The sequence below is a fragment of the Peromyscus leucopus genome, chromosome 5, assembly GCF_004664715.2.
Source record: "Peromyscus leucopus breed LL Stock chromosome 5, UCI_PerLeu_2.1, whole genome shotgun sequence".
Lineage (NCBI taxonomy): Eukaryota > Metazoa > Chordata > Mammalia > Rodentia > Cricetidae > Peromyscus > Peromyscus leucopus.
The window spans coordinates 105,499,796-105,526,463 of record NC_051067.1 but is presented as its reverse complement, the minus strand read 5'-3'; the positions used below and the strand labels follow the sequence as shown (position 1 = coordinate 105,526,463).

General features: G+C 48.8%; 1 protein-coding gene across 1 annotated transcript in view; it reads right to left on the bottom strand.

The window, feature by feature from the left end:
• Cdh5 (cadherin 5) overlaps nt 1-26,366 on the bottom strand; it is a 40,596-nt gene extending 14,230 nt beyond the window's left edge. Inside the window, 5 exon segments of the mRNA XM_028884363.2 lie at nt 9-173; nt 1,582-1,698; nt 2,492-2,780; nt 15,052-15,274; nt 26,260-26,366. Of these exon segments, the coding sequence (XP_028740196.1) occupies nt 9-173; nt 1,582-1,698; nt 2,492-2,780; nt 15,052-15,255 (775 nt within the window). The 5' untranslated portion in view covers nt 15,256-15,274; nt 26,260-26,366.
• Nucleotides 26,367-26,668: the final 302 nt, after the last annotated feature.

Here is a 26,668-nt window from a genome sequence, read left to right as displayed (position 1 = left end):
GAGCTTACACTGAGTAAAGATGGGAAAGTTGTCATTGATGTCTTCCAGCGTGATCAGAACAGTGGCTGTGCCCGACTCTCCCCGAAGACCCTGGGCATCTCGCGCTTCCACCACAATCTTATACTCAGCCTTTGTCTCTCTGTCCAAGTTTTTGTCCTTTGTGAAAATGAGTCCTGGAAAAAAAAGTGGCCCAACAGGAATTGTGTTATCTGAGGAGCCTTGAGGAAATCTGGATGCCCAAATCGTTCCTAGAGAAAACATAGGGGACTCCACGCTACACCTGAGATTGAGAACCTCAGGACTGTAGCCCACTGCCTCCATACCTTGCCCTGTATGGCTAAAAGCTGGCCAAATGTAGGGTTCAAGTTGTTCCTAGCCAGAGAGAGCCTTATGTTGAGAAATATCATAAGGCCAGTTGCAGGCTCAGAGTGAGCATGCTATGATGGATTAGTGATGTCTGCCTTGGTACAAATAGACGTGGTTGGCTGTGCCATGTTTTAGTGCTGAGAATGCTGTACTTGATTAATGATGTCTGCCTGACAGATATAGAAGTGACTACAATTTTTAGTGCTGAGAAAACGGTGATGGATTAGTAATGTCTATCTTGGTGCACATGGAAGTATCAGTTGCACTCTGTATTTGCTCATCTTCTGGAAGACAGTGGGCCTAGCTTGTCTAACTGGCCTTCTTTCGTGCTTCCAAGACTCAATACTTACAGTTTTTCAAATGTGTTAAACTGAACCAAATTTGGCCTGAGAAGCCTTCTGTGCTTTGCAGACTTGAATCCTTCTCTGATGAACTGCAACCTAGTAGTGTGTAAATAAACCAACCCCCTAACTTAGGAGTATGCTCAGCCAATCACAGCAGCTGTGCTTCAGTTAATCATAGGCTGCCACCTGTTCAAAGCTGTTCAAATAAGGCAGACACCCCAGCTGTAACCAACTGAGCTGTTTCTAGACTGCAGGCTTTTTTTTTTTTCCTTCTGCACTATAAATATCACCCAACTATGTGGCAGCCCTGGGGTTTCTCTGAACTTGTTTGGCTTCTGGGGTGTTCCAATTTGTGAACTGTTCTTTGCAAAATTAAACTTGATAAAATTTAATTGGTCTAAAGTTTTTCTCTTAACAAGGCATGAAAAATTATGCGGCATGACTGTGTCTGTGCATAATCTAATTCAGATTTCAGAGCTATTGCACAAAGGACTATGAGCATTCCTATTTTCTGGACAAAGGAAGTAAGGCTCATAGATACTAATCAACTTGTCCAAGAACTGTAGAGCTGAGTGGCAGTGCAGGGTTCGAATCTGATGTCTCTCAACATGTACAGAGACCTTCCCACCAGCATTTTTGTTGAGTCCTGGTCTCTGCTTGGGTGAAAAGACCCTGCTTTTCTTTCTGGACTTGAATGCATGCCTTGGGCACCTGTCTGCTCCCTCTCCTAACCTACCCCAACATGTCTTTATGTGTGTTATGTATTCCTTCCCTGGATCAATGTCTGGTCCCTGTGCACTGGCACCTGCAATATTCATGTCCCCAAATCTCTCCAAATAGGTACCCACTCCAAAGGGCTAGTCATACAGACCAGAATTATCAATGGCGAAGTGCTCGCTTCCTTTTAGGATTTGGTACATGACAGTGGCGTGGCCAGCCACAGTGGGGTCATCTGCATCCACTGCCGTCACACGGATGATAGAAGTCCCTGTGGAGAGAAAGTTCTGGTGTAGCTGCTCATGAGTGGTCCTCAACTCATTCCCTGGTGGGAGTAGATGGGTTTCTGCTGTTCTTCCCACCCAAGCTGAGGGAAGAAAGGTTGCTTTGTGCAAGGGGGGCCGTCGTGAGGGTGAAGTACCAGCAATGGTAAGGGCCAGTCAGATCAGCCATGAAGGGTATGAAGAGAACAGGTGGTGTGTGTGTTACAAGAAAAATGAAGAGGGGAAGATGTTTGGGTTTGAGAGAGAAACTTAGGAGGGTTCTGGATGATTTTGCCTCGTCTGAAGGTGAGAGAATGTGGGATTGGGAAGCCTCCAGAGGGGTGGGGACCACATTTCTCAGCCTCTGGAGTTCTGTGGTTCCCTCAGAAAAGTCTGGCCCCAGGGCCCTGAGCACAGATCCTGGACACTCTTTTCCTGAACCTTCTGGAAGCAGGATGAGGACAGGCTAGTGCCGCCTAAGCCTGTATCTGGTGTGAGGACACAGTCTGGGATCAGGGTCAGGGCCCAGACATTCAGGGTGGTCAGTGCTTAGCATACGATGCGGATCAGAACCCATCTATGATGATGGTCAGGGTTTAGTGTGGGACTAGGTCAAAGGTTAGCCTTTAGGGACAAATTTTGAAACCATGTAAAGAGGCAACACAGCATTACAATCCACTTCCTTGAACTTACAGGAGCCTGACTCTAGGCAGTGAGCTGGCTGATGTGAGGAGTGCCTTCAGGCTGGTCTGAGGAGAGGAGGAGAGAGAGGAGGAGAGAGAGGGCAGACTAGGTACCTACCCATCGCTGACATCTCCGGCACAGATGCGTTGAACACCTGGCGTGTAAACACAGGCCAGTTGTCATTTACATCATGAACCTTGATGGTGAAGTTGGAAGGCTGTTCCAGGTCTACGTTGGTCTCCTTGTCCACAATGAGGGCAGTAAGGAAGTACTCAGTTTTCTTTTCCCGGTCTAATCTCTCAAAGGCATAGACATCTCCTGAGTCAGCTCTGACCCGGAAGATTGTGCCAGCGGACTCTCCTCGGAGCACATACTTGGCATTGTTACGGTTCACGCTGGACTTGATCTGGGAAAGACCAGACAACATGAGCTAGGAATGGGAGGTATGGCAGCTTGCATCTGTGACTGTGCACACATGATTGTGCAGGTTTGTGTGTGTGCGTGCACATGGGGATGTCTGTATGCACGTGTGCATGTTTGTGTATAAGACCATATGTGTAGTGCTGTGTAGGGATCCTAACTGTGACACTGAGGTCTTAAACAAGAACTTTTGACTGGTCACCAGTGAGGTCTTCTTCACTGCATCACTGCAAGCAGTGATGGGCATTTCTCAGCTATGCCCAGTGCCTAGAATGGTGCCTGGAACCCACTGAGGCACTTGCCCCTGGGGAATAAAGGTCATCACTGTCCTTTTGAAGACACTGATTGTTACTATCTCATCTGTAAAATGGAGCTAATTGAATTTCTAAGGTTGATTTGCACTCATGAATAGAGCTGGCCACTTGGAAAGGGGCACCAGAAACCTTGGCTTCCTTTGTTGCCCCATGCAAAAAGGGATACATGCCAGTGATATACTGGAGCTGGCTGATATCAACATGGCTTTGAAGGCTTGGCTAGAATGGGAGAATATGTGTGATCTGGTTGTTAAATGTGGCTACATTAAAAATTAAATGATCTGAACATGCAACGAAATAAGTCATTATGACTGGTTTGTCAACCTAGGACTTGGGCATTTGGAACCAACCTAGGAGACATGTCTTTGGATGTGTCTGTTACGGTTTTTCTAGAGAGCATGAACAGAAATGGGAAGGTCCACCCTGAATATGGGTGCCATTCATTACCCTATGGACTGGGGCACTGAACTGAATAAAAAAGAGACAGTAAGTGAAGCAGCTGGATCCATCTCTCTGCTTCCTGACTGTGGATGCCGCTGCCAACCTCCCCACCATGATGGATTGTACCTTCAAACTGTGAGCCCGAATTAGCCTCCCCTTCCTGAAGTTGATTTTGTCCAAGTATTTTCTCACAGCAATAGAAGTGTAACTAATAAAAACATGTTAGAAGCAAAGATACACAGAATTCATGTTTCTATGTTACTGCATTTAACCACATTCTTTGAGGTTATTGTGTCTCCTGTGTGAGCATGATGGCGATACTGAATGGGGTATGGCATACATTGGTTTCCCTTAAGCTACTAGTAGCGTGTGTTATTAAGAAAACCAGCTCAGTGGGCTAAGAGGTAGAGGACATCCTGAGTTAAACAAGCCCCACTGGGGGTCTTGTACTAATGTACATCTTGTACTAACTCTGCCTTCAGGGATGCACATCACCAGCCTGAAGGCTGAGCATTTACACTATGAAATTGGCGAGTTCTTCACATCTGCACTTTCCCTGCATAGCCAGTTGTCAGACATTTATCAGCACAGCAAGCACTGGTCCCAGTAAATTTCCTTTTGGAATGATGCATGAAATCTTCTCTTCTTGGCGGTTTACAGCATCTAATCCGCAGAACAGACCCCCAGTGGGCTTGTTTAACTCAGGATGTCCTCTACCCCTTAGCCCACTGAGCTGGTTTTCTTAATAACACATGCTACTAGTAGCTTAAGGGAAACCAATGTATGCCAAGCACCTTGTACTGGACATTACTGAGGTGAATGACAGTGATTAATGACAGACCCACAAACCAAAAGATATTAGAAAGTTCGAGTGCTGAATATTCCAGTTTTACAACTAGAGGATAGTATGTCTATAAGATTATAACATTTCATTAGTTCAAAACTAATAAAGGATAGAATGACAAAAACTAGCATTCCACTTGCAAAAAACAGAAATTGGATGCCCATAAGGTATCCTAGGTATCAAGCATGCTGTAGGATCCACAGATATCACAGGTCCCATTCTGGCTCTCAGAACTGAGGCTTACAGTGGGAAGCTGACATTTCAGGAGGGCGGCGCTTGGGGATCAGATGGAGCAACGAGCTTGTGTGCAGGTGTCCGGTAACGATTTGTTAAGGGGGGAGGGGGAGAGCAGAGAGTGGCCACAAGGTCAAGAATGTTAGCCTCAGGGGAGAAGGAAATTCCAGAAGGGTGTGGACCAATCCCATGAGGTCCCTAGAGCTTATCAGTTGTTCAATAATTGGAGCAATTAGTGAGGGGGAGACAGCTGGAAGGCTACGAAACCAGATGGCAGAGCACAGAGAAGATCCTGGCAGGTGAAAGGGTATAAACATGGAGGGATGACCCTTTCCCTTGAGTGGTAGGCATTGGAGGAGGAAGGCAGGCAGCAACTAGGACTGGCAGAGATCCTGGAGCAGGGATTGTGGTGTGCAGGGGGCAGGTGGGCCCAATGGGCAGGACAGATAGTGAACAGCTAGACAGGGGCAAGAATCTGTGTTCCAGCTCTGTAACCTGTGGCATGTGGGGGCAGTGGGGGAAGAAGGAGAGGGATAGTTTGACACCCTGTGCAAGGCCCAGGTTAAGCTGAGACACTGGTCTCTGTCAGAACCTGTGGATCTTCGTGAGCGGAGTGGAGGGGAAGCAAGTCAACTAGGAAATGAATGGAACAGTGCGGATTTCATGGGTGCCCTTTTCTCCATCTGTATTTTATTCCTTTCCCTCCTATTCCTTTTCCTTCTCTTCCCGTCCCCTCTCTTCCCCTCCTCAAGTCTTCCTTCCTTCCTTCCTTCCTTCCTTCCTTCCTTCCTTCCTTCCTTCCTTCCTTCCTTCCATCTTCCTTCCTTCCTTCCTTCCTTCCTTCCTTCCTCTTCTTCCTTCCTTCCTTCCTCCATCTTTCTTCCTCCATCTTCTCCTTCCTCCCTCCCTCCCTCCTTCCCTTTCTCCCACCCTCCCTCTCTCCTTCTCTTCTCTCTAACTGTATAACCCAGGCTGGCATCAAACTCTCCATCTTCTTGCCTCAGTCTCCATAGTAGCAGACTTCTAGCATGCACCACCATGCTTAACCCGTTTTATTTAAATAAACATTAGTTTTTACAACTCTTCTTAGACTTAAAGAAACTAAGACACCAGTGCACTGAGTTCCTGTGCACCTGCTCCCCTTCCCTCAGCATCACATCTTACATTAGTGTGGTCCCTTGTTACAGTAAAGGGATCAAAACAGGTGAAGTATTATTGATTAACATACATAGCTTACGCAGATTCCCTTGTTTTTACCTAATATCTATGTCTGTCAGTCACCCCCACCGCACCCCCCACCCCAAGACTCCTTTCAGGACACCATATAGCATTTAGTTATCATGTTTTCACAGCTAATTTTGGTTGTGACAGTTTCTGGGAATTTTAGTCTTTTTGATGACCTTGACAGTTTGGGGAGTGCTGCTCAGGACTCTTGTTAGACATCCTTTCATTTGAGCGTCTCTGTTTTTCTCACCACTGAACTGGGGTGTGTGATTTTGCCCCTCCCCCTTTCTAATATCATTGTGTTTGGATGGAATTTCTCAATGCCAACAGCTGCCCAGCCCTGGCAGGCTGCTTCCAGCTGGTTTCTATTGTCCATCTGGGTTTATAAACAAAAGCTCCAGACTTGACCTCGATAAACACGCACTTCCTTCAGATTGTGTCCTCGGAGTCACGAGAGGACCCTTGGAGTCCCATGTTTGTGTCTCCTTCGTACTCTTGTTTTAAGGAGGGTGGGGATCACATGTGGTTCGTCCACTCCTCTAGCCCTGTGCTAGGTACCGAGTAGGTTCTGTCATCACAAGGCACAGACCATCAGTCACCCTTCCAAAGCTTATCCTGTTTGTCCTGGCCTCCACTTTCTGATAGCCTTTCCTGAATCAACCTTCAGATTTCTCTCAGGACTAGCCATTCTCCTTGGAGGATGATTCATGGCCAGTTATCCCACTGGGAAAGCCATAATTGGGCTATGGCATTTCCCTCTATGACACAGGACTCACTGTGTAACAAGATGTGCGTCTTTCCTTCTGCCTGGTCAGGTGGCAGCATTTACATCACCTGGAGAAAAAAGCCATTCTTGGAAGCCAGACCAGCCCGGTGCCTAGTCAGCTGGCTGTGGGTGGGGCTGTGAGCAGATACTTCCCAGATGACTCCATCTATTTCCTTTAGCTGGAGTCAGGCAGGCAGTTCTGGTGCCCTGTCCAGACTTGTGCCTCACATCGAAGGTCCTTTTCAGCCTGTTTCTCTACCACCAGAACGCTCCCATCCCTATCGTTTGTGGAGGTCTCTGTCTGATACATGCTGTTTCTCTAGATCTCAGATTTTTAAACTGCAGTCCTCAACTTCCTGTGAGGTCATAGGCCTAAATGTAGGAGCTGTGAAAAAATTGGCAACACTGATTTCTTGATACACAATGACCAAAAAGTAATTCATAATCCAATGTGGGATGGTTTTTCTGGTCATACTTGCCTGTATTGTATCATGATACTGTATTGTAAACTTCGCTGCTGCCTTGGTTCTCAACACACAATGTGTGCACTAGGCATTGTGTGTGGCATCATGTCACACAACACCAGTGAGTGACACCTGAAACACTTGGCTCAGATTTGAGACTACTGTATAGGCTACAGTGATTTTACTAGGCATATAAAGCTTTCTGCTCTTTTAGAAACTGATTTAAAAAAAAAAAGGGAGACCTTTTTATCCTTATGGGATATAATTATATATCCTATTTTTATCTCTCTCTCTCTCTCTCTCTCTCTCTCTCTATATATATATATATATATATATATATATACATATATATATATATATATATCCTTATATAATATTATTTTCTAAATACGGTCCATTGTGTAGCCTTGGCTGTCCAGGACCTCATTATGTAGACCAGGTTGTCCCGAGCTCACAGGGATTTACTTGCCTCTGCCTCCTGAGCGCTGGGATGAAAGGTGTGTGCCACCATGCCTTGTAAAATAGACTAACATTTTCCTGCCATCATTCCTCAGCATATACGAGTCACATTAGTGTGTCTTTGAGTTAGGTTGTGTCAGAAGAGTTAATTTTAAAATTTCTGTGTGAGTTGTTGGCTTGAGTTTCATTAAAAATAGTTGAATTCATTTTATCTTTGAATTAGAACAGAATTTCCAAAATGGTCCTTAACATACTTCTGCCATTTTGTGCTATGCAAAGCAGTGTTCTTATATGAACTATTATAGAATCAAAATATTGAGCCAGGGTAGCTCACGCCTTTAACACCAGTTCTCTGGGGACAAAGACAGGCAGATTTTTGTGAACTTGAGACCATCCTGATCTACACAGTGAGTTCCAGTCCAGTCTGGGCTAAAAGTGAGACCCTGTTAACACACAGATAGACAGACAATAGACCAACATATCTATTCTGAAAAACACTGAATCCAATATGCTTTATGACTATAGTATCAAATATCCATCCAAAGTTTTGTTTTATTTTGTGTGTGGGTCCATGTGTATGTGGAGTGGGGGTGGGGGAGTGTACATACATGCACATGTGTGTGCATATGTGTGCAGAACAGAAGACAACATGGATGTGTTTTTCTGAGGCATTGTCCACCTTTTGGGGGGTATGAAATTGATCTGTTACTGGCCTGAAGCTTTCCAAGTGGTTAGGCTGGCTGGATCCTAAGCCCCAGGGACCTGCCTAGCTCTGCCTTCTCAGTGTTACATTGTAAACAAATACTACTACACTTAGCTTAAGACCCAATTATTTATGCAAAAATAAATAAGTGCATCAATATCATTATTATGTAAATTTGTTTTAATTTTAATATGTGATAAAGCTATATGTATACCAAAGAATTGTCTAAAAATGAATTTATGATTTATTATCAGTAAGTGTTTGATTTGTATGCCTATTTTATGCATCTATATAACCTGTTGTATAAAAATTCCTTAGGCACAGAGAGTTGGCCTCCTCTAGGCCCAGGTAGAGGGTGGTAAATTATTTCTGTAAAAGGCCAGAGAAAACAGTTTTGGCCTTTTGGATTGTATGGTCTTGGTCACAGTTACTCCATGCTACCATTATAACATGAAAGCAGCCATGGACAATTAGTAACTTAATTCCAACTTAGTTCCAATAAAACTTTATTCATAAAACCAGGCAGAGGGACATGTTAGGCCTGGAGGCAGACGTCTGTAGGGATTACTATCCATGAGAGTGGTGAGCACATTTCTGCCCAGTGCTGTTTTCCTAGCACTCAGTGTAGGGCTTGGAGCTGTTTATTCCTCTTGCATTGCATTGACCTGCTTGGTCTTACAGCTGGTGTGTGGATTCAAAGAAGTTGACATGGTGAGATTTTTAATGCTCTCAGAATCTTTCTTCTTCCAGATAGCTCTTTAAATGCTTAATTCGTTGACCTCTCATTACGTGTGAAATCCCACTATGAGGGTTAATCCTTTGATTTAGAGTTGGATGATTTTGATGTCTCTGACAATTTGACATGGTGAGAATGTTCATCACTCATTTAGATTGTCTGCAAGATCTTGGAACATGGACTTGTGTGGGTCATATTTTAGAGATGGACTGTGAAGACCTTGACACTACCTCTCTAGAGGACAGACCTGGGTCAAACACCTCATGATAGGGGATTAGTTTAGGCTAGCCTTGAACCCTTGATCACTCTTGATCTTTCTGCTTTCGTCTCTTGAATGCTGGGATTACAGGTTTACTCACTATGCTTGATGAAAAGTTTTGTTTTGTTTTGTTGTTTTTTTGAGACCCAGAGCCTAAGACCAGGGTTGACAAACTGTGGCCTGGGTGATCAGCATTGTCACCTGTGTGACTTTGTAGAAGGCTTCGCAGACCTTTTCTGATCTCTCAAGTAGGAACATTGAATGCAGCTTTAGTTGGTTCTTCCCTTAGTCCTGAGCCCCCAGGCAGGCTGATTTTCTCAGCCTTGGCATAGGGTGGCCTTCTTAGTGATTTCTCCTCTGCAGAGCAAAGTGTGAGCGAAAATGAGCCATGATGCTCATGGCTGCCACTACCACAGACGCATCCCTCATCACAGCCATCATTTCTCTCTTTCACTGGCCTTCATCGGGGCCACCTGCCACCATCACTATCACCACATTTCCATAATCACCACTATTCCCACCTTCTCCATCTCCTTCACTGTCACTGCCATCACCATCATTACCACAATCACCACCTCCACCATCTACTCCTTTACCAACCATCACATCCATCTGCACCATTGAATCAACATTACCACTGCTGTCTCTGTAATGGCCTCCACTTTTGTGGTGGTTTGAATAGGAATGTCCCCCAGAGGTTCATATATTTGATCACTTAGAGAGTAGCATTATAAAGTAATTATAAAGTAGCCTTCTTGGAGTAGATGTAGCCTCGTTGGAGGAAGTATGTCACTGGAGTGGGCTTTGGGCTTCAAATGGTCAAGTCAGGCCCAGTCTCTCTCTCTCTCTCTCTCTCTCTCTCTCTCTCTCTCTCTCTCTCTCTCTCTCTCTCTCTCTCTCTCTCTCTCTCCCTGCTGTCTGCAGATCCCGATGTAGAACTCTCAGCTATGTCTACAGCACCATACTTCCTACCATGATAGCAATGGACTAAGCCATTAGTCCAACTGTAAGCCAGCCCCAGTCAAATGTTTTCCTTTATAAGAGTTGCTTTGGCCATGGTATAGGACAACTCTCATCTCTCCTCATTCACTTTACTAATCTTGTGACTTGAAAGTGAAACGACTCCCATAGGCTTATGTGTTTGGACACTTAGTTCTCAGCTGGTAGCACTGTTTTATAAGGTGGTAAAATTTTTAGAAAGAAGAGCCTTGCTGGAGCAAGTGGATCATTAGGGTAGGCCTTGGGGTTTAACAGCCTGGCCCAACATCCTGTCCATTCTCTGCTTCCTGACTCGAGAACACATTGTAACCGTCTTCCTCACATTTGAGCCATCATGCCTTCCCTGATGTGATGGACTATATCCCTTCTTATACTGTGAGTCAAAGTAAACCCTTCTTCCTTTGAGATGCTCCTTGTGGGGTGTGTTAAGGAAAGGATAATCACACCATAATCCACCGGCCAAGAGAAGTTAGATAAAGAGGAGAGGTCTATGAGGGAAGCATGGATCTCCCTGGGAAGAGGAAATAGAATAGATTTTGTGGGTGGACTGGGGCAGGTGGGGATAGGAACAGGAGCGATCAGGTCATGGAGGGAGAGGTGGAGGGAGAGATTACTGGGAGAGATGGACTGGAATAGGTGGGCATTTAGGAGGCAATGTGAAAACCTAGTGCAGTGGAAATTTTCTGAAAGCTATGAGGTTGACCCTAGTAAGGACTCCTAGTAATGGAGGATACGGAGCCTGAACTGCCCGTCTTCTGTAACCAGGCTAGGCTCCCAGTGAGAGGACATTTACATCAACCCAGCCACAAAACCTATGACCCACAACCAGTCCTGCCTGCCAGATGCACTGGGGCAATAGTGGCTCAGAGCTTATGGGAGTGAGCAACCAATGGCTGGTCAAATTGAGGCCCCAGTCATGAGAGGGAGCAGATACAGAGACCCACTGCCAAACACCAGGCAGAGCTCAGGGAACCCTGCAGAAGATGGGGAGGAAGGATTGTAGGAGCCAGAGGGATCGAGGGCACCAGGAAAACAAGGTTCACAGAATCAACTAAGCAGGGCTCCCAGGGGCTCACAGAGCCTGAATCCACAATCATGGAACCTGCATGGGTCTGCACTAGGTCATCTGCATGCATGCTGTGGTTGTGTAGCTTCGTGTTCTTGTGGGACTCCTAACAGTGGGTGTGGGGAGTGTCTCTGACTATTTGCCTGCTTGTGGGACCCATTACCTCCTACTGGGTTGCCTCACCCAGCCTTCATATGGGGATCTATGCCTAGTCTTATTGCCTCTTGTGATGTCATGTTTGGTTGATATCCCGGCAGGCCTGCTCTTTTCAGAAGAGAAATGGAAGAGGAATGGATCTTGGGGAGAGTGGATGGGGAGAGAAGGGGGTAGTGAGGATGTATCATATGAGAGAAGAATAAAGAAAGGGAAAAAAACAGAGAAAGAAATGGGAAAGTAATACAAGTGTCACCGTCACTGCCACGGTCACTGATACCACCACCCACGATCACGAGACTCTGTGTCTTGGCCTGGGGTAAGGCAGTATTTCCTGGTAGAAGTATGTAGTAGAGGAGATGGGTTCACTAATGACACTCAGGAAGCAAAGGGAGAGAAGAGGGGCCAGGGTCCCCATATCTCCTTCAAGGGAACATCCCTAATGACCCAACTTTCTTCTCCTAGGTCTTGCTCTGAAATATTTCACCATCCCCATGGGGGCCACAACCATTAGCACATGGTCTTTAGGGGACATTGAAGATCCAAACTATGACATTCCGTTTTAATTAATTAAATTAGTGTAGGGTTTTTTTTTTTTTGTGTGTGTGTGTGCATATGCATCAACCTCAGAGGCAATTTGTGGGAATCATTTCTCTCATTCTATCATGTGAGTCCCAAGGATTGAGCTCAAGTTGTCAGGCTTGATGGCCAGTGCCTTTGCCCACTGAGTCATCTTTCTGACCCATAAACAAGCAAACAAAACAAACAAATAAATTTTGTGTGCATATATGTGAGGGCAGGTGTGTGTGTGTTCTTTCCTGCCACATATGAACTCAAGTTGTCAGGCTTGTACAGAACTACCCTCATCTGTTGACCTATCTTGCCAGCCCCATATGATAGCATTCTGACTCTTACTACCAAGGGCTCATGTTTGTCTCCCAACATTGTGGATTTAACCCATCTGCAAGAGTCCCTACAGTAGCTACAATTCCCCCTTTGCTCACAAGAAATGTCTTCTGAGACTCAAGGAAGCTTCTGAGCCTTTAAAAATAAAAGCTAAGCTACATACTCCAAGATACAATGGAACAGGACAAGCATTCCTGTCCCATAAGGGAGAAAGTGTGATGGTGAGTATTAATTGCCAACTTGACTGGATCTACAATCACTCATGAGACAAGTTTCTGGCTCACTTGTGAGGGATGTCTATGTCAGGATAGCCTTTGGGCATGCTTTTGAGGGACTTTCTTGTTTTTAAGTGAGAGAGGACTACTCACCCATTGTGAGTGGGACCAGCCCCTGGGCAGAGGTCCAGGATTGTATATAGAAGAGAAAGCGAGCTGAGTAAGCATGCATTGCTTTGTTCTTGACTGTGGAGGTAATAGAACCAGCTGCATTAACCTCCTGCTGCCTTGACTTCCCCTCGATGATGGACGGTACCCTTGAAGCCTGAGCCAAAATAAACCCTTTCTCCCTGAAGTTGCTTTTGTCAAAATACTCCATCACAGAAAACAGAAAAGAAACCAAGACAAAAAGGAAGAATTGGACTCAAGTATGATAGAAATCTAGCAAGGAAAACACTGAATCTTAGAGTTCCATTTCTAACATCTTGAGTCCGAGGTATAATGATGTAACATTCAAAGGCCTTAGGCAGCCTGTTCCCTGTGGCCTGTCTCTTTGCAGCCTCCATGGTATGCCCTTTGATCCGGCTCTACCTCTGCGTTTCTGGCATATCTAACTTTTTGGAATCTCTATTAGAGATTCACCTTCATTTTCCCTGATTCGGAGGCCATCTTCTCAGGGGATTCCTTCACTGACTCCATAACTGCCATGCTATCTGACCTTCCAGGTTTTCCCTTTGTGACCCCATAACTTTTCTTTCTTATCACCACCATGATCATTGTTACCGCCGTCATTATCACTATGACTACCTCCATAACCTCCTCACCTTCCCCTTTACCATCACTACCATTCTCACCATCATCAGATCATCATGACCATCACCACACAACGATCATCACAACGATCATCACGACCGTAACCTCCCTTCCCTTCCCTTCCCTTCTACGCTAACTGTGACGTCATCATTACCACCACCACCTTTACTCCCCACCATCACGGCTACCACCATTACCACTCCCTCCCTTCCCCTTCACTATCATCATGACAGTTAGTATTACTATCTCACCATCATTATCTTTATTATCACTGACATTACCACCGCCATTAGATTACTGTGACAAGCACCTTATCACCACCACCATCATCACTTGCTATCACTATCACCGATACAACCACTAACTCCCTCACCTTCTTTGCTATCACTGCTATTACCACCACCACCACCTCCACCACCACCTCCTCCACCACCACCACCACCACCACCACCACCACCACCCATTAGCTTCCTCACCCATCGCCACCACCATCCCTATCACCACCATGACCATGACTATCACTACCACCACAGTTAACTTCATCGTCTTCTTCTCCACTATCACTATCATTGACACACTTCCCACCACCACCTGAACTACCAACAGCATCTCCATTACCACCAACATCGCAGTCCTGCCCCCACTGCCCCCACTGTTACCATCACCACTACCAACACTGCTGGCACCCACCACCACCTCCCTCACTGTTACTTCCCTCAGTTTCCCATTTTCTGTTAGCACTGCAGTCATCGCTATCACTGACGCCATGGACTTCCTCACCATCCCTTTCGCCATCACTGCTATCATTATTATCATCACATCACTATCACCAGCATCCCTGCCACCATCACCGTTAGTATCTCCACTCACATTGTTATCCACCCCCTCACCTTCTGTTCTGTTCGGAATGAGAAGTGTTTCCAGAGGCTCATTATCTGAGCAGTTATTTTCACTATGGGGGGGCACTATAGAACACAGTGGAAGTGGAAGCCCTTGAGAGTGGGCTTGGAGGAGTTATAACCTTGCCTCTTTACTGTTCTCCCTCTGCTTCCTGTGTCAGGTGAAATGGGACCAACCAGCTTCTTGTGCCTACTGCCATACCGTGCCTTCCCTCCCACGAGGGACTCTATCCCTCTGGACAAGTAAGCCAGAATAAACTCTTCCTTTCTTGAGTTGTTTTTGGTCATGATATTTTTGTCACAGCAACAGAAAAGGAACTAATACAACTTCCGTCTTACCATCACTGCCTTTATCATTACCACCACCATCCTCACTACCATGCCCACCCCAGCCACCGTGACCACTAACCCCCTCCCCTTTATTTTCACTCTCAAAATTACTATCACCAAGACTACCACCACCACCATCACCACCGACACCATTATTACCATCACCACCTACTTTATTTCCCCCTCACTATTCCTACCCACCATCCCCATCACTATTACCATCCATATCGTCACTTTCCTCTTCCCTATCACAGCTACAGCACGGTTGTCGTGGTCACCATTATTACCACCATGTTCACCACCTCCACCACCTCCATCTTGGCTGCTGTCACCCTCCAGTGACAACCATCCCTGTATTCATCACCATCATCAGCGGCCGTGACTACAGTCTGGTTGTTGATGACTTCCATCACCTCGGAGCCCAAGGCTTACCTTTCCCACATAGTGGGGCAGTGAGCTGTTTTTCTCTTCATCTATATGCATTTGATTCCAAATCCAGGCTCTCTTCTGGCGCCGGTGGGCAGGCAGCTTGCCGGGGGTGTCTAGCTGGGGAAGGTTAAAGTCTGCCGTTGCTGCCACTGCCAGCAGGCCCAAGAGGGTGCCCAAAGCAGCGGCCAGCTCCGTTAGCCTCCGCATCCTTCCAGGAGGAACTGATCTGGGGAAAGAGGATAGACAACGTCAGGGTAGAGTGGCCACTGTCCTAGGGTATGAGAGGTTCACTCTAGGAACCAAAGTTCCTTTGCCACTCTCTTCCTTTATCTGTCACTCAGTTGACGCCAGCAGAACCAGACTCTGGAGTACATGGGGAAGGCAAGCCCAGAGATTCTTTCTCCTTACACCTACATAGACTGGCATGAACACAGGCACAGGAGTATGAGATCCCCAGGAGGCTGGGAAGGACACCTGGCATACCGATGTTCATGCTTGCAAAGCACCATGGGAGCACTCAGATTATTGCCATTTTACAGATGAGGGAACTGAGGCATAGAGAGGTCATCTTCACCTTTGATTAAATGGTGTATCTGAGAATGAAGCCTGGACACTGACCACAATCAGTCACCTTCATTGAGAGCTCACTATTGCCTGGCTCTGTTCCAAGAGCTTTGGACACACTATCTCTTCCTCCCAACTCCCAAGGCTGGTGTAATTGTAACTCTCATTTTACAAATGAACTAAGACACATAGACAATTATTAACCCCCCCAAATCACCCAGACTGTAAGGAACAGAGCCAAGACTTGGACTAAATCTGTGTGGCCCAAAATTCCAGCTCTTTCCTGATGCCTTCCGTGTCCCACCAGCTGCTCTGGGGTAGATTTAAAGTCTCCTCCAAGCATCTCTCCAGCACACTCCAGCCTGAAAGCCCCTCTAGCATTGATATTGCCTTCAGGAAGCTCCTAGGAATCCCAAACATCTTAATTGGGGGGGGGGGTTAACCCTCAGTCTAGAACTCACAGGTGATGGCCAGAGGTTAGCCCTTCAGTCTAGAACTCACAGGTGATGGCCAGAGGTTAGCCCTTCAGTCTAGAACTCACAAGTGATGGTCACTTTAGGGGGTGGGTTGGGTGCGAGTTGAGAGACTGGTCCAAAGTAAAACAGAGCTGTGGGTCTTGATTTTTTTAAATAAGGAATTTTGAGATAAAGATGGAAGAATTTTAAATCACAGAGACCCCTTGAAGTGAGGGCCCTGTGCAACTATACGGACTGTGCACTCTGGAAGGCCACCTGTAGGCTCGGAATGTGGGTCACCCAGAGATCAAGTCTCGTCTCTAAGTTTCAAGAATGGAAAATCTCCAGTGTCTTGTGGTGGCGGAGGCCATGCCTGTGGCCATCCCCCTGGCTTCTCAGCCCTGACCTCCCCTGCCACCCATCCCGGGTCCCTGTGTCACTGACCTGCAGTTCCTAGGATGGTATGGAGGAAGAAAATGTGTGCCTGGAGAGAGCTGAGTGCCTTCAGGGAGCTGGAAGGCATGGCCTCCTCCCCTACTATTGAGGGAAGGCATGGGCCCTGTGCATCACAGGAGGTTTGCAAACTCTAGTAACATCATCTCTGGACCATTGGCGCCAGGCTGGCCTCAGCAAGGGCTGGGCTGTCTGTGCTGACCTTAACACCCATGGTTCCTTCCCCTCAGCTCCTCCAAGTCTGTCCTAGAAGGAAGTGGACTCCAGTATCCTAGAATGGGACCCTGAATACAGGCCCTATGTGCCTAGGGGAAGCTCTCTCTCCCCAGACCTTGTCGTCTTATTCAACCATCAACAAAGGGGGCTGCCTAGAACATTCTGGGGGCCCTTGGAATAAGATGCCAGGCCAGAGGAAGGTAGTGAACAAAGGGTGGGGGAGGATAGTGGAGGCAGAAGACCCACCAGGAATCTGGTCCTGACTCAAGGGGGTGTAGTGTGACCCTTTGCCTCCGCCTTACAGGCATACTATGTGAGTCATTTCCTTCTTTGCCCGGGGAAGAACTGCCAGGCACGGGGTTTTCTGTTCCTCTCAAGTAAGAAGTGACTAGGAAATGGAAAAGTAATCTAGTAGGAAGTGAAACAGAGAAGGAAGGGAAGAGTTCTCAGGCCTGGGGTAAGCAGAGGACGAGAGCCTAAACTGCGCTGCTAGTCCAGAGGGTGATGGCTAGTCCATGGAGCACAGTCTTGAGATGGGAAGACCTGCCCTGGAACTGTTCCCCACACTGGGACCAACAGGAAGATAAGACAGTGGGAATCCCATTGGGAGACGCAGCTGTGGGGAGGAAGTGGCCATCAGAGACTGGGAGGCCATAGGTAGCCTTCCAGAGACGGTTTTTATTGTATTTTGTCACACTGGGGGTGTAACCAGGGGCCTCATGTATGCTAAGCAAGTGCACTATAACTGAGCCACACTTCCAGCCCTTGCAGAAAATTATTTAAGACCATGCCTGAGTGTCAATTCTAAAAAGGCCACAGGGAAGAAGAGGGTTTCTGGATGCAGCATCAGCAGGAGTGAAGCACCAATTTAGAAGAGCAGTTACCTTGTCTGAGGAACCAATGATGTCCCCTGGGTCAAACAGAAATGAGCAGCAAGGGCCAAGGCACTGGAGAGGGGTTACGGCTGTGTGGTAGGTGAATGATATCCTCCAAATACCCATGTCCTATACGCTGGAACCTGAAAGGTCACCTTACACAGCTAAAGGGACTCTGGGCAGATATGCTTAAACGGAGGATCTTGCTTGAGGCTTGAGATGGGGAGTTGATCCTGGACTACCCAGGATAATCCCAGGGTTTTTTGAAGATAGAGGCAGGAGGGTCAGATTCAAAGGTAAGATGTAGTTAGGTCTGGTGGGACAGGCCTGTTAGCCTAAGCTACTTAGGTGGCTGTGGCAGGAGGGTCTCAAGATAAAGGTCTTCTTTGGCTACAGAGTGAGTTCAAGGCCAGCCTGGGCAACCTAGGGAGACCCTGTGTCGTAAATAAGGCTGTAGCTCAGTTGGTAGACTGTTGCCCATTATGCACAGAGCCTGGGCTTTATCTCCAGCACCATGCAAACGAGCAGCATTTGGAAAGTTCAGAAGTTCAAAGGTCACCCTCAGCCACATAGGAAGCTGGAGGCCAGCCCAGGACACATGAAACCTTGCCTCAAAAATAAAGTCAAATAAAATAAAATGTAAAAGAGGGCTCAGGATGCAGTTATACAGTAGGGCACTTGTCTCGAATATGTGAAGGTCTGGAGTCCAGCACCACAAAAAGATGTAGTGAGACTCATCTGAGGTGCTGAGAGACTATTGCTAAGTGACACAAATGGCCCCTGGAGCTGGAAGAGGTCTGGGCATGAGTCCCTTGCGAGGCCTGGAGAGGGGTCACAACTCTGACTTCAGCCCTCTGCGATCCATTTCAGACTCCTGGCTTTCAGAACTGTAAAGCGATACATAAATAAACACATGCGGCTTTAAGCCCTCAGATTTGCGGTAGCTTGTCACCATCATCGGAGGATTATGGCCCGCTTATCGTACTTGTTCCCGAACAGACAATCCTTAAGTGGCACCTGCCTAGAATCCCAGGACTTAGGAGGCTGAGGTAGGATGACGACTGCCAGTCTAAGCTACACACCAAGATCTGGTCTCAAAAGAGCAATAACAACAATACTCCACCCAATCATTTTCTGAGAGTTTGTGTAGATCATTTTGTCTCCCAGATCCCCTCCTCTCCCTCACTAACCTCTGCTCTGAGCCCCAGAGTTTCTCCTGGGACTCCTGGCCTTGGCCTCCAGCTGTGTTTGGCCACGAGGTGTCCAGTATTATGGTTATGGGAGAAGAGAAAGAGGCCACTTCTTCTCCATCCCTCTGGTCTCTCTTTCCCTTTGTGGTTGCACCTCCATCACGCCAGCTCCTAGTGGGCAGCCTCTGTGGGATTTAGGCTCTGGGCTCTGGGCTCCAAGAGTGTCTGCCCTTTTGCCCCTTCAGTCCTGGAGACAATAGCTTGCCTCCATTGCTGGTCTCTGGGTGCTTCCACAAGGTCCCTGTGGCCTCCCCCTGCCCCATAACCCTGCCTGGCAGTCCCTTCATAGAGCCTACACTGGACGTTGAGTTGGATATTAAGTTCCCTGCGGGGACTTTGCACGACACAATGAGCAAACACGGTTTCTTTACTGGGACCTGTTGGGATGAGTGAAGGATTCTGAGGGCTGACAACAGCCATCAGTTACAGGAGGACATTTTTATATTGGACTTCAATGAAGCAGAGTTCATTGGCTCATAGGGGACACTAGCCTGTTGGTGGGCTTTGGCTGGCCATGCAGAGTTCTCGGCTGACTGTGTCCCACAGAGGTCTTGCTGTGAGCCCTTGAAAGAAAGCCTCCAGTCCACAAGGTCACCTGTAAGTTCTCCACCTCTAGTAGGAATGGCCTTTGCTCTCACAGCATCCCTTACATCAGGGGACAGGGAGATCTGCTCGCTTAGCTCTCTTGTCAGTCAGCTGTCGGTGAGGAGGTGGAGCCATGGAGTCTGGGCCCTTGGGAGGTGAGATCAAGTAAGGCTGTCTCCTCTCCAAAGCTGGGGTCTGGGGTGTGACGTGAGCTGGCCTCCTTGAGCATGTTATCTGATTTAAACCTTGCCACAACCCTTCAAGGCAACTGCCAATTGTCCCTTTTTCCAAATGAGGAAGGGAAGACTCCATGGAAGCTCAGGCTGAGATAGCCCTTCTGGCATCACCTCCAGCTCCAGCAACACCTATCTTAATAACAGTTTCCAGTGTTTGGCTTTCAGAGCTACCTCTGCATTTAAATTTTACATTCTCCCCAGCACGTCCAGGATACAGAAACTCCCATTCCCATTTCACAGATGAGGAAATCCAAGTCTAGAGATTGCCCATCGCACAATCTGCCTTCTTTTAAATTTTGACCTTCTGCATATGGCCTCAGAGGGGGCTTTCTCAGGGGACTTTCTAGCCCATACTTATTTGAGTCTATTGCCTTTAGTATTAGCAATTTAGCAGAGGGGAAGGGTTTTGTAGGACAGCCATTGTTTCCTCCTCCTGTCCAGGAGCTAGGATGGCTGTAGTCTCACTGGAAATAAAATCTCCTAAGTATTTGACTCTGTCCAGGTGACACTCTCTTTATCCCCCTGGCTTCTTACCAGCTTCTGACATGCTTAGACTGTCTCTGGGTGGGATCACAGCACCAATGGCATTTGGAAGGGTTGAGGACTGGGGATTTCTATGCTGAGCATCCGAGTTGGACAGCTGGAAACTTGTGTGAGCACAGTGGCCAGGGGACAGGAAGTGCCTAGTAGCTCGGCTGTGGGTGTGGGACCTTCAGGGGTTGCCCATATTCCTTGCCATCCCTTGCCAGTCCTTGTCATGATGCCCCAGCTCTGGGGCCATGTTCATGATAAATTCCAAAAATATGACAGTGCCTGCCCTGCCTTCTGTCAGTCTAAGAATGCCAAGAAGATCCCAGATTCGAAGACAAAGAATGTGCCAATGTGGAGCATAGCCCAGGACAGGGGACATGAGTCTCTGAGAGCCTGAGTATGGCTGAACTCAACTCTGCCCTGGTAGGTAAGGATCTTGGGGGCTCTTGGAGTCTGTATCTAGAGTAGCCATGGTTCAAGGTGCCAGAGACAAGACACCCAGGCCAGAGTCTGGGGACTGAGAGGTGGCTCTGAAGGCCAAGCTGACTGGGCATCTGAGTAGGATGGGACAGGGCCCCGTGGCTCTGTCTGCTGTTCTCTGGGTTCCCTTTGAGACTCCAAACATAGTCCTAGCTATGAGACCTTAACTCCAGGACCTCCTATTCCCACCGGCTTGCTGTTCCTTCCTATCTAGGTCATACAACATCACTTCCTCAGGAAGCTCAGTGAGCACAAGATTACACAGTCACTCGAACGCCAGCACATACCTTACCTAGGCCTCTGTGTCTGTGGACCCGTGGGAAGGTGGGCACGAACCACACCATACACAAAAATGAGAAGTGTGCTGGGAGGAAAGGATTTAAGAAGCTGTAAGAGGGTGTGTGGGGAGGGACAGAACTGGCATGCAGCCTGAGTCCCACAAGGAAGCCCCTTTTTTCTCATTCATCCACTGTGGGAGATCAGGCAAGGTCCCCCTTCCCTTTGTTCCCATCTGTCCCTAGGACTTGGCCTTAAAGGGGATGTGAGCTGTGCTCAACCTGAATTCTACAGATTAGAGGCAGAAGGAAGGCTTGAGACACAGCTAAAGAGGGGCTGCGGAGGAGCTGGAGTGTCTCTGGGGCTCCCTGGGACTAGGTTCTGGCTTTGTAGCTGAACAGATGTAGGAAAGTTGGCTCCAGCTAGAGCCCCTCAGCGGGGCATAAGGCCAGGGTCTTGGGTTTGCCCTCCCCTGCCACAGGCATCTGGTGGGGCCTCGATTAAGCCTGAGTAGATCCTAGCTGCCAGGTTCTGGCTTTGGAGAGGCTGTTCTCTATCCTGGAGGGCTCTGGGAGTTAGGAAAACTAACTAACTAGCTAACTAACTAACTGTCCTCTCCTCTCTCTCCTCTCCTCTCCTTCTCTCTCTCTCCCTCCTCCCCCTCTCCCCCTGGAGCCTCATATCCTTCAAGGAGCCTGGTTAAGTCCTCAATGGCCCTGGATATAGGCGTGTTCCCACAGCGACTCCACAAAGGTGACTCCCGAACAAGGCCTCTCCGCTAGCTGGCCTATGGCCTTCAATGAGGACAAGGGCTGGATCTGGCAGCTCAGCGGAGCCCCAGGGAGGACCTCTGAGGACGGAATGCTCAGCCCCACCCCAGCCCCCTGCAGACTGTGGACTCCAGCCTGGAGTCCTGGGTCAGGGATGAGGGGCAGGGCGGTGGGCGGAGATGGCTCAGAACATGTAGGGGGTGTGCCTGCGCGCTCAGTGGCTTCGGAGCCTGAGCGCTGTGTGTGGCCCTGGGCAGCTCTTGCTGCCTACCCCACACTTTGAGCCTCAGCTAGGACAGGAGTGGGATCTAAAGGTACAAGCACACACGCACGCGCGCACACGCACACACACCCCACCTTCTCTGGTGATTCCTATACTGCCTTCCTGAGGGTCCATGTTTGCAACTGGGTTTTGTCAGTGTGGGCATCGGGAGGTTGGGAGAGTGAAGCCCATCAGCCACGAGCTGGCCCCGTGGGGCTCTGTCCTCCTTTGTAGCTCAGTTGAGCCCTGAGACCTGTTCTTAGGGGTCCCAGACCTGCTGCTGCCCTGGGGTTGTTTCCTGGCTCCCTTCTGTGTCTCCCCTGTCTAAGCTCTTCTTGCAGCTCCCCAGCCAGCTGGCAGAGCACGTCCCCTGCCAGCCCCTCCAGCTCTTCCATCTTCCACCCCTCCTACCCCTCCCAACCCAAGGCATCCTAAAGGCTTCTAGAATGCACAATGCTTGTCCTATACCCAGCATGCTGGGGTGCCCCTCCCTAGCTTTGTTCCCTGGGTGAATGCAGGCCCAGGTCACCTCCTCCATGCAGTCTTCCAATTGCCACCAGCTCCCAGCCCAGCCTCTGCTTCCTAGCCTGAGCATTCTCTGCCCTGAAACATTCTGGGTCCAACTCTATACTTCATCCAGCATCCAGGTCTGGAACCTGAGGGTGTGAAATCCGCACCCCCCTCCCGTGACTCAGTTTCCCGTTCTGAAACTGCTTTCCATTCTCTTTTCACTCACATGATTTAAAAACCAACATGAATATTTGCAGACAGCACCCAGGGTGGCCAGAGCAAACACCATCTGTGGTTTAACTGAGAAAAGCTCTTGCGTCTTCCCAAATAGGCCCTCTAACAGCCATCACATTGCTAGATCCCATCTAGTTTTGATTCTTCAGGACAATGAGATCATCTTTCATACAGGTCCCCAGAAAGGACATACCCCTGAGCAGTGAGCCTCTTAAGGCATGGTAACCACACTAGATCTCATAGGCTGCTGCTGCTCATCTCTTCCCACACCCATGGCAGACATCACTAGTCAATCACAGTGATGTCTCCCTGTCTCCTGTGGACAGGCTCAAGCATCAGGCAGAGGACTCCCAATCTATGGAGCCTTTCAACCTCCTCTGAGCTTCTCAACTCTGAGCTGGGGCTGTGGGGCAATGGTGGGGAATCAGAACAAGATCCTTATGTTTGTCTGTTTGTCCTATTAACTTCTGGGTTTTGTGGTCTTGGCTCTGGGTTTTGTTGTATCTGGGCTTCAGCTACTCTATCTCTAGTAAAGGCAACAAAAGCTGAATCCCTGGACAGGGGGATGAGAAGAGGCGAAGCCCAACACAAGTGGGCAGGTGTCTTGCTTGACTTCCGCCTACCTGTCCTCTCCAGTCTACAGCTGTACCTTCCCCTGGCTGCCTCACATCTGACCCCATTTCCTGGTCTTGCCTTAAGCTCATCTCCGGTCCCCTGTTCTCCTCGAGGGATAATGTTATTCACCATTGTCTGTCCACCCCTGAGCCCCATTTGTTCCTGCCTGCCTGTGTATCTGCTAGGTGTGTGTGTGTGGGGTGTCCCTGAGTGGATTTAAGGACCATGCTCTGCCACAGAGAGATGGGAGACTGAGGCTGAGTTTGTGGGAGCTGTGGTAGTCTTCCCAGAATTCCAGGTTGCTACTCTTCCTTCAAGAAGCTCTCTGTAAATTCTCCTCTCAATGCCAACTTAGACCAGAGTTATGATGGGCTTTTTGTATTTCTCCAATAGCAGTAGAACCAGTCTGTAAAGGCAGTCCCCGGAGCCTCTAGGATCCTGGCTTGTCCTTATGCAGGCTACTGTGGTCTAAGTCAGCTGACTGTCTCTTTTCTAAGCTTCAATATGGAGGATGGCTATGGGGTCAGAAGACCTGGTCTCACTCCTATCCCAGTCCACTTTATACTACCGTGTGACCTCAGAATGTCTGCTTAGCCTCTCTGGACCTCAGAGGTCCCATCAGCCACATGGGAATTATTCATGTCAACTGAGGGGTGCCCAAGAGGTGATAAAAGCAACTGGAAATGGTCCACTCGGCCAGGGGCTTGAGTTTTTTGTGGGGATGATGGCTGTGTCTGCCTCCTCTGAGGGAGCTGTGCAACTGTGAGTCATCTAACTCTGAGAGAAAATAAGTGTGGCCCTTCTGGCTTCCTGCCCCATGTCCGGCCCTTGTTTGGCTGCACAATGGCTGGGCTGAGGCTGCAGGGTGGACAGCTTAACCCCTTCAAGGTATGGGAACTTCTCCCAGCTCCTAGCTCTGAAAGTTAGAATTAGCAGGGCTCCCCTGAGGCTCAGCTGACCCTGCGCCCCTTGGGGTCGCTCGGTACTTTCCAGGGCTCAGGCCAGAGACGCAGGAGAGTTTTGTGACCCCCTTGCCCACCTGAGGACAGCTAATTGTTCTGGGCTGTCATAAGCCTTCCTACTCCTCAGCCTCCTCCGTGCCCTGCTCTGAAGAACCTAGCCATCCACCAGCCTCCCAGATCCTCCAAGCTTTCCATGTGTCCCCATCCCCTGTTCTTGGAGCCTTGCCTGCCTATCTCGTTCCTCCAGGGGTAGGTAACAAGCACAGATGCCCAAAGGAGCTTGCAGCCTGGGCAGCTGCGTAGATGGCTTCTCACTTCAGCTCTTCCTTTCCCATGCTAGGTACCGCCCCCTGACAGGAGGTGAGGAGGGGGCTTGTGCCTGTGCTTTGGGATTCCAAATCTTTACTGTAGTCACAGCCACCTACTGCTCTGGGGCAGTGGGTAAATCCATCTGTGATTCCCTGGCTATCTGCCTCTCGCTAGGAGCCATTTCAAGAGCCAAGGGTGTAAATCACGTGTAAGGACTGTGAAGACGTTCCCCCCACTTTATGTTCTAGAAGCCAGAGACCCTGGGTAACCACAGGTACCAGAATGAGCCCGTGCTGTGGAGGGCCGAGTTCTAGGTTCAAATCTTCATCCTGACTCGTCTCCAAATCTCAGTTGCTTTCTCTGAGTACAGAGAGACTCTATCTACCTCCTGGGGACTGGATAGCAAATCCAGCAGCCATTGTTTTGGAGTGTTCTTTCTACATGCACTGTCTCCACTGCCCACCACAGATTGTGAATAGAATTGCACCCAAAAATGGCCTCTCCTAATGAAGGTTTGGAGACCTTAGGTAGTCGTCCCAAGGCCACACGGAAGTGAGTAGTCTAAGATCGGTGCTCAGGGTCACCGTCGCTAAGCCAGGCTTTTGGCTCAGAGGTCCTTGTCTCCAGGGCTTTCCAGAGACTTTGCGAAGCTGCACAGCCACGGGAATTCTTGAGCTCCAGGCCCTGAGTATCTGGTATCGGGGGAGAAATGGCAGGCTGCCTTCCTGCTTGCAGCTGCCAAAGCACAAATTGGCCCATGAGTCTGGGGGAGATGAGGGAAGAGATTTCACAAACAGGGCCCCAAGTGTCCAGAGCTGAGCCTCAGAACGCCCATCCTGAAAGTGGGAAACATGCCGGGCACGGGTAGCGCACGCCTTTAATCCCAGCACTCGGGAGGCAGAGCCAGGTGGATCTCAGTGAGTTCGAGGCCAGCCTGGTCTACAGAGTGAGTTGCAGAACAGGCTCTAAAGCTACACAGAGAAACCCTGTCATGAACCCCCAACCCCACCCCCGCCGCCGCCGCAAAAAAAAAAAAAAGGGAATAAAAAAAGTGGGAGACACTGACAGAGGGAATGAGTACCCCTTTCAGCCCTCCAAATCCCACCCCAGTCCCTTGAGGAGTTGTGGGTAGGGACGACGGAGGGAAAGTCAGACCTTGATAAATCTTCTCCTTTAGCTCTGTTCTTTGAGCAGAAGACAGAGCTACTCCTGGTAGACAGGGAAGCGCAGAGCTATTGTTTGCCCCATTCCACACAAAGCAGATCCCACTCAAATCCAAGGCCCAGGCCAGTCTTCTGCCCTAGCATGCTGGGTGACCCTGGGAATCCTGTCCTCTTTGAACCTATTATCCATAGAAACTTCAGGTCACTGGAGTCTCATGAGTGAGACAGTCTACTGGTAAGATTTCCGAGTCTTTCTCCCACATTGGCTCTGAGATACATGTGTGTCTTTGCACACTAAGAGATATACATTCCTTAGCCCTACTCTGGCCCCAGAGGAGACTCAGGCCCTGGAGAAGCTGTTGTCCCCTAGGAGTCCTGCAGTGCCCATCCTCCACATGAACAAGCCAGGACCCTCCTAGTTCGGGCTCAATGGGACAGGAGAAGAGGGAGGTTTGGGAGTCTTACCGTGTCTGTGAGCTGAAGACTCTCCTCTCCTCAGCCTGTCCAGGGCTGAGCTTTGTGTAGAGCTCCGCTGTCTGCCTCAGGAGGGGAGAGGGGAGCCACACCCAGCCTGGGAGGGAGGCAGGTTTTCCAACTGGCCCTGGCCCACTTCCCCTCGGGATGGTTTCCTGTTATTGTTCCTTTGTGAGCTGCCTGCAGATCGGCAAGCCCTATGGTGGGCGGCCTCAGCCTGGTCAGCCTGGCCCTGTGGAGGCCTTGGACCTGAGGGTATTCATCTCATACCTCAATTCCAGGTCCCGCCCCTGGGGCTGAGGCTAGCACCAGCTGTGGGGCCCTGGACTTTTATCAGTACCTTCAACCATAACCTGAAGGCAGGTGTCACACCCCCCCCCCCATGTAACAGTTCAGAAAG